Below are 14,918 nucleotides of genomic sequence, written 5' to 3'. Positions count from 1 at the left end.
CTAAACTGGAGTTTTATTAATGTTCTTATGTTTCCCTTCCACTATTATGTCACTCACAATTGCAAGCAACACCCAGATATTGTCATAAATAACTCTCAAATTATAAAGAGTTCAGAATTAAATTCTTTCCATACAAAGGTATCACTGAAAGGCTGTTCAGAAAACCACAAAATGAAAATGTATTTTACTAATACTATGAGTACCAAAACGCTACTGCAATAAAAGATTCTGTCATGAAATGAGTGAGTGAGTGAGTGAGTGATTATGGCGCAAAAACCAGAGATGGTTATGACGCGCCAAACAAAAGATGAGATGATTACAATTGATGACATTAAAATTCAATAAATAAAAACAAGTAGATAAATGTACCAAATCCAGAGGATGAAGTCATATAAAAACAAGTTAAAAGCACATATTAACATTCAAGACACAGTCTTCAAAACAAATTACATTTGGTAATAAAAGCAAATCTCTTTTAAATAATAAAATAAATTAGAATTGACCTCTCTTCCGATTAAACGGTCGAGAGGTAAGTCACAGCTATTAAAATATTTCTGGCGAAGACTATTAAAACATGGACACTCAATTAAAATATGACGAACAGATAAACAAACATTACAGTTAAAACAAACAGGCTCATTTTCAGCTTTTAAAAGGTAGTTATGTGTCACTCTAGTGTGACCAATTCTGAGGCGAGTCAAAAGAACTTCCTCCTTACGATTTTTGGTTAATTCCCAGTGCTCAATTCTAGGTTTTACATGTCTTAATTTATTTTGAAGCTGAACATCCCAAAGTTGTTGCCATTTTTTTCGGATCTTTTGTTTCACAACACAACAAATGTCTGCAAAAGGGATGAGACGACTGGACAGTTCAACAGCACATTTTGCTGTGATATCTGCCAGCTCATTCCCTTTTATTCCCACATGCCCGGGAACCCAGCAGTACAGGATATCATACCCACGATTCATTAAGTTTATATGTATTTTGAGAATATCCACTATTACTGGATTTTGAGTATTAGGAAAAGCTTCTATTGATTTAAGAGCACTATACGAATCTCTATAAATTATAAACTTTTTGTAGCAGAGCCTTGAGATGTATAAAAGACTATAATATATCGCAGTTAATTCGGATGTTAAGACAGAGAAAGCATTGTGCAAGCGTCTGCCCTCCATGTGGTCTTTAATTACATATGCCATCCCCACATGATCTTTTGACTTGGACCCATCTGTATAAACTGGAAGATAACTGCTATATTTGTTCCTGTGCTCAGCGAAGAGTTGTCTGTATATAATCTCGTTAGTGCTTGCCTTCACATGATACTTAAAAACATCAAGAAGCTGAATCCGTGCATTTTCCCAAGGTGGGATTTCAAAATTCTGTACTGCTTGGGGGTGCATATCAGAGAGGGAAAGTTCCTCAATGACAGGGCGAACTCTTAAAAGAAATGTAGGAACACAAGATGGACGTGTTTCAAATAACGCGTTACTCACATCATCAAGTAAGCACAGCTTATTGGGATGTTCAGGTTGGGATAGTATATTAAAATATTGCAAAAGGGACAATTGTTCACGCCTCAGATAAAGTGATGGTTCATTACAGTCAACATACAGGCTCTGGACAGGAGAAGTCCTGAAGGCTCCTGAACATATCCTCAAACCTTGATGGTGAACAGGATCCAGTTTTAACAAAACAGATGACCGAGCGGATCCATAAACAACTGAGCCATAGTCCAGTCTAGAGCGGATAAGCGCTCTGTAAATGCGAAGCATGGAGCAACGCTCTGCACCCCAGGAGGTGTTCGCCAACACTTTTAACATATTTAGTGTTTTGAGACACTTCTTTCTCAGGTTTAAAACATGAGAAAGGAAAGTCAATTTCTGGTCGAACGTTACTCCTAAAAATTTTACTTCGGGCGCAACTGGAATAATTGTACCATTTAGATATAACTCAGGTTCAGGATGGAGACCTCGCTTCCTACAAAAGTGCACGCACACAGTTTTCTGTTTCGAAAAAGTAAATCCCTGTTTGTCTGACCATTCTTGGATCTTATTCAGAGCCATCTGCAATTGCCTCTCTATGTATCTCATGTCTGCTCCTCGACAGCTAATCTGTAAATCATCTACATATAGTGATCCTAAGATGGTGTGAGGAAGTTCTTTTAATACAGAATTTATTTTTAAACTGAACAGCGTTACACTAAGCACACAGCCTTGAGGCACACCCTCTTCCTGTTGAAAAACATCCGAAAAAACAGAGCCAATCCTTACTTGAAAAGTTCTAGCGTTCAAGAAATTCTGTATGAAAATTGGTAGGTTGCCGCGCAAGCCACTCTCGTGAAGATCCCGGAGTATACCGTATCTCCATGCCTTATCATAAGCTTTCTCAATGTCGAAGAATATTGAGACAAGGTGACTTCTTCTGACAAAGGCTTTCCGAATAGATGTCTCTAATAGAAGCATATTGTCTACGGTCGTTCTCCCCTGTCGAAAACCGCTCTGATAAGGCGATATAATATTATTCTTTTCCAAGAAGTAGACTAGGCGGCTGTTTACCATCTTTTCAAACAGTTTGCAAACACAACTGGTAAGGGCAATTGGCCGATAGTTCGAGGGATTCCTCGGGTCTTTCCCTGGCTTCGCAATAGGAATGACAACAGCTCTCCTCCATGCACTGGGAAATGTACGCTCCTTCCACACTCTATTGTAAAGTGTGAGAAGGGCACTCAGTGACTTATAGGACAGATGCTTTAGCATTTCATAATACACGCCATCCAGACCCGGATAAGACCTATGTGTCTGCAACAAAGCTCTCTTTAATTCAACCATAGTAAAGTCTCTATTGTACGGCTCAAAGTTGGAAGAGTTGAAAGCGATGGGATTTTTCTCAGAGCGTTGCTTGATAGAAAGAAATGCAGGTGAGTAATTTCGGCTGGAAGAAACGGCAGCAAATGTCTCACCAATTGTATTTGCAATTTCTTCTATGGAGCTAATCACTCGGCCATCTTTTTCCAGAAAGGAAAGTGAGTGGTCTTTATACATTCCGCATGCTTTTCGAACTCTTTCCCAAACCCGCTTACTAGGCGTAGAGGATGTTATTGAGGACACATATGAAATCCAGGAATCCCTCTGGCTCTGCCTTCTTACTTTCCGTGCATTTGCTTTGGATCTTTTAAAAGCTATGAGGTTTCGCAGAGTAGGATATCTACGAAAAATACCCCATGCTTTTTTCTGTTTTTTCAGTGCTTCATGACAGTCGCGATTCCACCATGGTTTTGAATATTTTAGTAGTTTTCCTGATGTTCTAGGAATGGAGAGCATAGCTGCCTGAATAATAGTATTAGTAACAGCTTCAACAGCGTCATCGATATGCGCATCTTCTACCATTTCATCTGTGAGCTCTGCAATGGAAGAGAAGAGTTCCCAGTCTGCCCTGTCCAGTATGAATCGAGGGGATCTCGACATGAGGTTTGCTCCTCTTCGTGCAAGAGACACAAAAATAGGATAATGATCGCTGTTGTACAGGTCATTTCCGACACTAAAAGTGCAAAATGGCAACAGAGATGGTGAACAGATGGCAAGATCGAGAGCGTGGAATGTCCTTGAAGGCTCATGGAAGTATGTATCTTGCCCATTATTAAGGAGACAAAGGCTGTGATGTTCGATCATCTGCTCAATTTGTCTTCCTCGGCAATTTGTATCTTTGCTACCCCAGAGTGGACTATGGCCGTTAAAATCTCCTATTATAATATAATGCTCAGGCAGCTGCTCTATTAGATTATTTAAATCTTGCTGATAAATGTGCTCATTTGGAGGCAAATACAAAGAAACAAATGAAACAACAATATCAAAATTTATTTGAGTAGCGACAACTTGGAGGGATGTCGTCAAAGGAAGTACATTTGAGGGATAATCCAGTGAGGAGAGGAGACCTACTCCTCCACTGGCACGCTCACCTGCAAGGTTATCCTTCCTGACGAAAGAAAACCTCCGAAGTTTTGCATGGTGTTCTGGTTTCAGATTTGTTTCCTGTACTGCGAAGCACACAGGATGGTACACATTTATTATAGATTTGATGTCAAGCAAATTTCGGTGGAAACCGCGACAGTTCCATGACACGAGGGTGGCCATTATGAATGGTTTTTGTTTTTCCTGTGCTGTTCTTTTGTTTTTCGTGGAAGTAGATGCCTGGGAAATTCCAGACCCTCTTCCACTTCCATAAAGTCTGAATCCGCAGATTCAGAAATCATGTCATCAAGAGAGCTATTGCTGCGACTTCTATTTTTATTTGATATTTTTTGTGTGGCAGTTTTCGGCTTACTTTGAATAATTGTTTCTTTCTTTTGTACTATATGAGTTGCATTTTCTTTTTTCTTGTTGGATGTAGACGGTTGGGTTTTATTTGGTAGGGTCTGTGTGCCTATTGATGTTTGGGTGGCGACTGTACGATATGATTTAACAGCACTGGCGTATGATGAATTTGGTCGAAGCTGTGTGCTCTGGACTAGTCTTCTGGCTTCGGCGTAAGAGATGTTCCTAGTAACTTTTGCAGTCTGGATTTCTTTTTCCGATTTCCATTTTGGGCACAAGCGAGAAAATGCTGGGTGGTCACCCTTGCAATTTATACATAAAGGCGCAGCGGTACAATTATCAGAATCGTGGCCAATCTGTGAGCATCGGGCGCATGTGAGGCTGCCACGACAAGACGTCTTAGAATGGCCGAAACGCTGGCATTGGAAACATCGCATAGGGTTTGGAATATAAGGTCTTACAGGAATATTTAGATATCCGGCCTTAATATTCTTAGGCAGATCAGGCGTGTTGAAGGTAAGGATCACGTGTTTCGTGTCTATCAGCTTACCTTCTTTACGCATCTTGATCCGCCTTACACCGCAGACATTTTGTTCGGATAACTCAGAAGCGATCTCTTCTTCAGAAACATACAGAAGGTCGAATTCTGAGATTACACCACGACAATAGTTCAGTGACTTATGGGGTGTTACAGTGACATTCGCTTGCCCAAGTTGAGTAATCTGAAGTAAAGAAGCAGACTGGGTGGCTGAGTGTGTATCAATAAGCAAGTCTCCGGAGCGGAGACGCTTTATGTTTCTCGGCTCACCAATACAAGACTGGATGTATTTGTTTATTACGAAAGGAGACATCTTATGCATTTCGCCAGAAGGACTAGAGATTACTAGGAAACGGGGACTATTGTTATGATTTTTTTTATTTGCATCTGTCCGTAATTTTTTTGCAGAATTTTCAAAACTAGGTTGAGTGACTGGTTTAGTAGGAGACGTTTCAGAACTAGGTTGAATGATTGGTTTATTAGTAGATGTTTCAGAACTAGGTTGAGTGACTGGTTTAGTAGGAGATGTTTCAGAACTAGGTTGAATGATTGGTTTAGTAGTAGATGTTTCAGAACTAGGTTGAGAGACTGGAGTGACTTCAAAGTTTTTTAATAAAAAAATATGTGTATTTGCCATATTGAAAATAGAAAAGATTCGGGTCCGACGGCCCCGCCCACCACGGAGCCCAACAAGGGAACACAGATTCCTGTGTTAGGGCTAGCCGGACCTATACGCAAACTGAAGCCCCACAGTCGGCTTTCCCGAAAGCAGGTACTCCCGAGAGCTTGACCCCAAGCCACTGACACAAGGACTAGTGACCAGCCGATTGACACCCGTGAGGACGACTAAGGTGCCTCCCGTTTAGCTGAAGCAGAGGCCAAAGCAGTGTGTTGGGGACAGTACCTCGCCCCTCAACTACCAGGACCCTCCTTTCCAGCGACACGGGTCTCCACGCACGGCAAACACGTGGGCAGTTTTCTCGCCACTTGAAAACTAGAAACAAGGTCTGTTCTAGCCTCTCGTGACGAGCCCCAAACTCCGTAGAGAGAAACCACAAGGGAGAAGGGAAGGGAAAAAGATCCAGCCAAGAGGAGAGGAGACGGAAAAGAGGATAGATCACTGGGGCTCCAGGATCGTGACACCCGTCTCACCAAGAAGATGATCCCCTGAAGGGCTAGGGTACCTCGGGATTGCCACACCCGTACTCACAAAAGTGAGCCCCCTGAGGGATCTGTCATGAAATGAAAAGCTTACAAAGCAAATACTTGTTTGAAAGTTCATGCATTGCTTTTAGTTAATTTATTTCTGGTATCAAAAATTCACACTGGTCTAATTCTGCCAACTGTAACTGTTTATTGCAACAACTGCATGCATTCTTATTTGTGAACTTCTGTATCTGTCTTCGTTTTTTGCATATACTTTAGACTTAATACAACAGCCATCCAAGCAATGAAAAGCACTGCATTTTTAAATACTTGTTATCGATTGAGTTTGAAATAAAAAAAACTCTAAAACAAATATTTTCCTGCAAATTATTCAGTCTACAGCTAACAAATTATGAATTTTTTTCCCACTAAGAAATACGTGCTGAAAAGTAATTTATAAAACAAGCATCATACTATAAACATAATCTAAAGAAGAAATTTTGGCTAATCTTTGGAATATGGTAACAGGTAGTTTGGCGACATTTTGGTAAGGCGATAAAGGTTACTAGCTAGGACTTTAGCAGTGTACATGGATACAGTCGACAGTGTGTGCAATGCCATTTTTGTGCAATTTTGAGATGTTTTTTTAAGTGAAAATAGGTTGACGTGTACATGGATACCGTGTATGTGCAATTCTTAAAAATGCGGCAAGCAGTGGGTGATTCTGCACTTTCTCCCAATTTCGTACCTAATCTTCGTCATGATTAAGCACTTTTGTTCCATAAAAGTTCTAGCATAAGCATAATTCAGCTAGCAGATTGTTGGAAAAAAATGTTGATTAAAAAAAAAAAGCCTTTACTTCGTGAAAACAAAATGGCGTCCAAAACAAAACTAGAAGGATTGGTCGTCAAATTTTTGCCAAGTTACCATAATCCAAAGATTAACCAAAATTTTTTTAAAAAATACAAAACAGTTAGAAAATAAAATACATCTGAAAACTTACCATGAAAGTTCATCGAACAATTTTCATTAACTTCTGCAGCCAAGTAAAACTACTGTTTCTTCCTTTACTCGCAGGCGGAAAGTCAAAAGCATGATGTTATTTTCTGTTACCTTCAGATAAAAACTGAAGCCTATAAAAAAAAAAAAAAAAATGAAGGATTAATTTTTACTGAACGCATTATATTAATCTGGGGAGGAAGCAGTGAGGTGCACATGCAGTACATACAGGACTCTCAGCAAGAAATTGTAATAACTACAAAGAAATGTCCATTAAATTTAAAAAGTTCATAAATAGAAATGCTATTAAAATAGCATATAATCTTCAAGAACAATCCACACAATTTATAAAAACATGCAGTTTTTTAAATCTGAGGTTCATAAACATGAACAGCGCATTAAAACATGAATTACTACAGTATGCTAATTTATTACAGAATTTTACTATGACATCAATTTAGCAATACACATGCATCTTTATTAATGTATATAATCATTAAGATAATTAATTATGCAATAATAAATGTCAGCTGAAAATTACAGAAAAAAAGTTGCTACTTCAAGTTGCAGAGAGAATAATTAATCATTTCAAGGTACCCTTTTTCTTTATCTGCCCGCAATATCATAAGAACATATAATATGTTATAATAACACATAATAATTAATAATAAAGTAATGAGAAAAATAAATTTATTTAAAAAAAGGGGTCATGCTCATGTCAATAAGTGATAGCCCTCGAGGCTTTGCCATAATCACACACACGTCAATACGTGTTTATTTCAGGTGGAAACTGTTTGCCTACTGCTGCTATAATGGAATTAAAATAATTCTTCCCGCTTGTTTCTACCTCGAAACAAATTCTAGCAGAGAGAATAGAAGATGTTACCTCGCAGTACCGCGTTGTACTTTTCATCTTTATTTCCCTGATCTGCATAAACATTTGACAGTTTGCATATGAGCTCCTGTTTCTGGATCTACAATATTATATTTCTAATTAACTTTCAGATGGGAATATCCAGCTTCTTCAAGTTTCTCAGTTTCACACTCTTTCCAACAGTCTAAATAAACTGTGGTTCCAGCATTAATATTTTCCTTGATGCATTGCAAAAGACAGTATGATCCTCTTTGGGGTATCACTACCAATAATGTTTCTCTTGTCTCTTTACAGATCCCTCCAAAAATCCACTGTTGGGGATGGAACACGATCAGCAATTTTCTTTCTTTGGTAAATACTCTCATCTAGTTTGACAATTAAACCAGGGCCTCCAACTTTCTTCCTCTTCTGTCCCAAAATAAATATTGTTTTATATTCTAAATATTAGTCTTTTTCAATCCTAAGTGGATTAAGATGAAGCTATTACCCTCTGCATTCTAAAGTGATGAATTTTTTTAATATTCTTTCTTAGTTATCCAGCATGCAAATAATTTATTTAGTAATGATGTATTATGCGACTTGCTTTAGTAGCAACCCAATTAAGCAACTAACCCTACCACTAGTTCTAAGCTCCTAACAGACTTAAAGTGAATTATAGCTGTATCTGAAGTAAACTAAAGATCCTTAAAAAAATTTAAAACAAACCTTTTTTATTCAACAGAGAATATAAATGCATTTCTTGTGCTCGCATGACCAGCCATCACTTGTGACAATGAAACTAAAGTAACAATAAATTCAAATTCAAAATTAAAGTAGTCAAAGACAACCCAATTTAATTTAAATCTAAGTTGGCTCAGAACTTCTCACCGGCATAACAATCTAAATAATGCCAGTCGTAACGCAAAGACAAACAACTGCAATCTTATCAGAGCTGACAAAATTAAGTAACATGGCCTCAAGAGGCAGAAATACATTCTGTCTTACAATCTGAAAACCTAAGCTAAAATAGTCTCTACATTTCTGATGACAAAACGGAAAGGAGAGTAAGGGCTGAAATTATAAATAACTGGTTAATACAAAATAATAGTACAAGTTATTCATCCCTTACATGGCAGCACTACAATGCTGTTTTATATATGAAAATAAATACAGATAATTAAGAACAAAGAACTTAAATGACTGCATTAATTAATTTAATAGCCTATAAACTTTTTTAATTCCCTTAAAGTTGAATTCCTGATAATTTTACAAAGCAAAAGCAGGTGTGGCATTTAAAAAGGGCCCTTTTTATAGTCATTTATCTATATATATTACAAATGTCATGGAGCACGGTTGAAAAATAGTCATCACTTTTATTATAGGATTTCCATCAATGCTTCGACGTATGCAAGATAGCATGTCACTTTCATATACAAATGTGCAATAAAACAGTGGAAAAAAGAAATGATTAAAACAACTAATTTTAATGCCACCATCTGACAAATAACTAACTAAAAGCAGCAGACTGAATACTAACCATTTAAACTGCTCAAAACAATTAAAGGATATTGTAAGTTTTATATAAAATAAAGATATAAGTGAAATTTTTTTTGCCGAAAATGGAAGAAGAGAATCACAAATGCAAATTTTTCGGATTTTTAAACTGTGGAGTATGCGAATTTTGAGTTCGACGTCAAAAATGTCGCTTCAGCGGCAGCGAATGAAATTTGACTTTCAACTGAATAAAAGACAGTGAAGACAAGGATGATCGGCATTCAGTGACTGCTTTGTTTCGATGAGTACGATATCTCAGCGAAGTCATTTAACCGATTCAGAAGCTTGGAGAGTTGTTGGTAGGTTAGAAGGGGGCCAAACTCAAGCCGAAGTAGCGCAAGCCATTGGAGTGTCACAAAGTGCGATTTCCAGAATTTGGAACCATTTTTTGGAAACTGGAAGTGCAGGCCGAAGATCAGGGCAAGGTCGTAGATGGGCAACAACGCCCAATGAAGATTGTTATTTAGTATTAACAGCCCGGAGACACTGAAATATGAATGCTACTTTTCTCCAACAACACCTTCGCTTGGCTACTGGCACCACGGTTTCAACTCAGACTATCCGACACCGGCTCCATGGTGTAGGTCTGTATGCTCGGCGACCGATGGTATGTGTTAGACTAACATCAAGGCATCGTCGCGACCGCAGGAAGTGGGCAACAGAACATGTGAACTGGAGGAGAAATGAATGGAGCAATGTTCTTTTTTCTGATGAGTCCCGTTTTTCTGTTCATCCTGATAACAGGCGTATTTTCCTGTGGAGGGACCGTGGCAGTAGGAATAATCCTGCGTTCGTGCACGAAAGTGTCAGATTTGGCGGTGGGGGAGTGTTGGTGTATGGTGGCATCTCCATTGACGGGCGCACAGACCTCTACGTCACTCGAGATGGACCTCTGACTGGTCGCCAATATAGGGATGAGATCCTCACACCTATTGTAGTCCCTTACGCTGCAGCAATCGGAGATGACTTCATTTTAATGGACGATAACTGCAGGCCACATCGTGCTAACCTGGTGGAGGATTTCCTTTTTCAGGAAGGAATCGTACAAATGGAATGGCCAGCATGTTCTCCAGACATGAATCCAATAGAGCACGTTTAGGAAGCTCTAGGAAGACGAGTTGCTGGCCGCCAACCACCCCCACAAACTCTCCAAGAACTGGAAAGAGCTCTTCTGGAAGAGTAGGACAGAATACCCCAACTCATCATTAATAGCCTCATTGATTCCATGCCTAAAAGGTGTTCAACATTGCTGGCCTTCCGTGGAAACCATACACCCTACTGAAAATGATTTCCTTTGAAGAAAACACGTTTTCTTATTCTTTTTTTCTCATATGCACAAATTGTGTTTTTTTCCTTTTGTACACAAATGCGCAATAAAATGCATTTTTTTCTGCCAAACATGTGTAATTTATTCTCATATAACCTACTATGACTGTCGACCATGTATCAATCAGCTAAAAAGTTTTCCAGCCACAAGATCCACTTAAAATCGCAATATCCTTTAATTGTTTTGAGCAGTGTATTATATGCATGATACAGCTTAAAAAAGCCTTCAAGAACTAATTATGCAAAAAAATAAATAAAAAAATAAGAAATAGGGATGGCACTCCTTGCAATTGTTGCACAATTACAATGTGCTAATGTGCAAACTACAATCTGCTAATGTGCAAACCACAATCTGCTAATGTGCAAACTGCAATCTGCTAATGTTGCTGCTGTTGTTACTAGTTGCTGGAAACATGAGTGCTCCACCAGTGGCTGAGTGATTAATATTGTTGAATACTGATAATCAACCTGGTTTGAATTCAGTCCCAGACAAGCAAGATGACTATATGATTGGTTCATGTTTTTCCCCATGAGTAATTTGAATATGAGCCAGTTTTCCTCAGAAAGCCCTCTATGAAAGCATCTCTTCCCTTACACAGATAGTTCTTGTAGTTTTGCCATATTCAAATAATCTAACTATGAAACATGAGTGAATTACAACTTCCAAGAAATACTAAAGTAAACTCAGTACAGTACAGTCCCACAAACTCGATCTAATGTTAACTGAGATGATGAATTACAAAAGGATGCACCTTGGTCTTACAAGTAATGCAGCATTTCTTTAGTGCTCTTTATTCTTTACTGTGAGTCATCTTTTTAACTTTTTGATTATCTGGCACTTTTGTCTTCTCCTTCACCTCTTTTTTTATTCTCATTATCTTTCATTTAAGTAACTATCTCACCATCTTCTAAAAGTTACGAGTTTTCCTGTCACTCCAACCATTCTTGAACATCACCAGCAGAAACTTCTTTGCAACATGTAATTTTCTTCAATTCATACACAATTTTAAAATTTTCTGTCACTGCTTTTACCTTGTTGAAATTCATTTCATGAATGGTCCAACAACTTTCTCCATGAATAAATGAAGCTAATATGCTTGATTCCAAGATCCAGATATCCATCTCACTAGTTCCAAAAAATCTCTTTTCTTCAGTTTACTGATCATGACACACATCTTCCTCAAAAGCTAAGACAAAAGAAGAAAGACATTTTTATCTGTATCTTTTCTTCAATGCCTCCAAAATTCCATGGTCCATTGGCTAACATACCAAGTCATGTTACGAGGAAGAAACATCACTCGTATAAGTGTCCCTTAACTGTTCTGCATCAGGATGGGACGAGTCATTGTTGACAATAAGAAATCCCTTCTTTGGCAGGTTTAATTTTAAAAACTTTTCTACTGAACAAACATACTGTTAATAAAACTAATCTTTAAAAATAGTTCCACTCATCTATACATTTGACCGACTGCTGTACCAGACAGATCATAGAAGGTGTTAACCTCATTAGAACACATTTTTGCATTTTTAATTACACAGCCACTTTTTCATTTGCACATGAGCACTTGTTCGAGCATATTTCAGCTTGTTGCAATGCTGCATGCCAAGATTCTAACCCTCTCCTCACTTTTTTTATAGCCCTGTGCTAATTTTTCTTTCCTGGATGCAAGCATTTTCAAACGCAGCATTAAAAAATTTGGATCAGATTCATAATAGTTGTAAATATAATTCTATGGAAATGGTGTCGATCTTTGTTATCCATATCACACTCAGAATTTTCACTGCATTTATCAAGAAATTTAATCAGACATTAACACAAATTAAAATTGTTCTTTATTTCAATACTTCAAAAGCATACCACTAGACAGATGTTCTCTACCGTATTTATCAGCAGCAATAACGTGCAAGGTATGCTATCACCACAATTCCCAGACAGATTGCCCTTTCAATTAATCTGTGGAAATTTTGCATGAATTTATTAATATTTTTTTATCTCAGCAAACAGCTTTTTGTCACACATTTAACTGTCTGGTTCTGTACCGCTTGTTCCAACTGTCTTTTAAATTCCTCAAAGAGGCCTTTTTTTTGTAAAATCCATGCTGAAATGGATGTTCCCTCTTTCTTTTGCTTTCTAAACCATAAATGACACAACTCATTTGCTCTTATTGCAACCCAGACAGCATCGTGATTAAGGGAGCTAACTGCAATACCAAAAGACCCAATTTCAAATCCTGGAGAAGGTGTGCTTGCATCTGTGTAGCTTCACAGATGGCAAAGGTGGCCCACCTATCAGGTGCCTTCATAATAAAGTGAACACCAAAAATGAACCTTCCGGCCTTAGCTGTGGCCAAGCCACAGTCGACTGACAGGCCCACCACTGGGAGGGGGGAAACTTTCTCTTATTTGTCATCTTTCATACTTCTCCTTCCCTTTAAACTCTCAATTAAAAGTCTAATAAACGTTTCACATAACCTTGATTTCAGACCTTTTCTTTTTTTACCCTATGGTAGTAGTTTCTCCAGTACCTAAATCTTAAGGAATTTTATTAATAGTTCGTTATTATCCAATCTCTTTAGAGAATTCAAATTCATTTCTATTGCCATTTTCCTTTTCTTCTCATTCAACATTTTCATTTGCACAGATAACAAAATGCTTATATAAGCCAGGGTGCAAACTGAGAAATTATACTCAGAATGAATAGAAAGTTTACAATAGCTATAAGAATTCAGGAAAACTGCTATTGGCTAGCAGCAGAAAGAAATGTGAGAGATAATTGATAGCAGCTACCAGACTTTCTTTAGCTACTTCATTACTGAGAGGAAGAAGAGAACGGATTGGAATTTCCATGAAATGAACAAAACCTGTCACCGAATTCATTTGACAATTCCAAGAATTACTGTCCCAAATGCATGAAAATCACAAAAATAGAATACCATAAAAACTTCTGAACACAACAGAAAAACAAGCAGACTTCAAACATATAAATATATACAGCAATTGTAATACAGTAATTAATATGTATCTATACTCTTTGCACCATATAGAATGATTAAATGTCATGTTAGAAATGATTAAAGTCTAGTTGTTAATACACCACCTTATTGTTTCAAAGATAGTGTCCTGCTTGAATAGCAGAAATCGTTCAGCAACTTTAAAAAAAAAAATAAATAAATAAAATGATAGTAACACTATCTAGATTTGAGTTTATAGGATCCTACTGCATACTGAAATATAAAATAGAGCTCTAAAATACACTGTTAATAACTCATCAGGGTTCATACACATTTCTGCACACGGAAATTAAGTATTTTTAAGGACTTTTAAAGACCATTAATGAAAAAAATTAAGGACCTATGAGCATATGGGAACTGATTAAATTCAATTAAAAATATTATTCTATGCCTGAATTTCACTTTTCTAATACCACCTTAAAAATAAAATAGATCCATAGTAGTATGCATCATTACCAAACGTAAATTAATTAACATAATTATTAATAAGTTTGAGAATAAAATAAACTTCATGCAGTTTATCAAGTAGAATTAAATATTTTACAAGTAGCATTTATAATAGGTTGGACATATTTGAAAGAAAATAAGTGACGTTTACGTTTTACTAATAGTTAGCTTTATGTTGATTTTTTTATGTCTTATTTTGTCTCATACTTGGTCAGTCTAAAGCACAGGTTCTCAACCGGTGTTACGCAAGAAAAAATAGGTAGTACACAAAGAAGCAAAGTATTTTTAACTATTTATTTTAAAAATTAAAACCCCAACATCCTGAATGAGTTTTTTCTCTAACAATCGTAAATTGATGTGATCTGAGCTTTGTTCAAGAGTGGTGGTGGTAGTAGTACTTTGGTGGTACTAAAGGTTTTCAATTTTTATTCAGATGGTACACGTTAGTCAAAAGGTTGAGAACCGCTTGTCTAGAGGTTTAGTAAATAGCAGGTAGATTTTATGTCAAATGTCATAAATTAAAATGAGAAGTATCATAATCAGCATCATTCATAATAAAAGACTGAATTTTATCACCGCTGCTGCTTGTCTAGAAAGAGACCTGCTGATTAGAACAAACCTGAAATGCATGATGTAGGCATTGTTGGCAAGTGTTAAAAGTTAGTCAGGCTCTGATGCAGTTAGTGTCATAGCTTCATGTAGAGTTCCAGGAGTTGTAACCCAGTTAATATACT

At 37.3% G+C, this 14,918-nt stretch overlaps 1 protein-coding gene across 5 annotated transcripts in view; it reads right to left on the bottom strand.

The window, feature by feature from the left end:
- Window positions 1-14,918, bottom strand: part of LOC118198647 (rho GTPase-activating protein 23-like) — a 136,442-nt gene that overhangs the window by 120,206 nt on the left and 1,318 nt on the right. For all 5 annotated transcript variants that reach the window (XM_085811748.1, XM_085811749.1, XM_085811745.1 and 2 more), the window contains exon 2: window positions 6,998-7,127. In XM_085811748.1, coding sequence (XP_085667874.1) covers window positions 6,998-7,000 — 3 coding nt within the window. In that variant the 5' untranslated portion in view covers window positions 7,001-7,127. The remainder of the gene's footprint in view (window positions 1-6,997; window positions 7,128-14,918) is intronic.

This window comes from Stegodyphus dumicola, chromosome 2 (genome assembly GCF_044657685.1).
Source record: "Stegodyphus dumicola isolate Sdum_Otavi_A_Nest chromosome 2, ASM4465768v1".
NCBI lineage: Eukaryota > Metazoa > Arthropoda > Arachnida > Araneae > Eresidae > Stegodyphus > Stegodyphus dumicola.
This window is presented reverse-complemented; position numbering and strand designations above follow the sequence as displayed.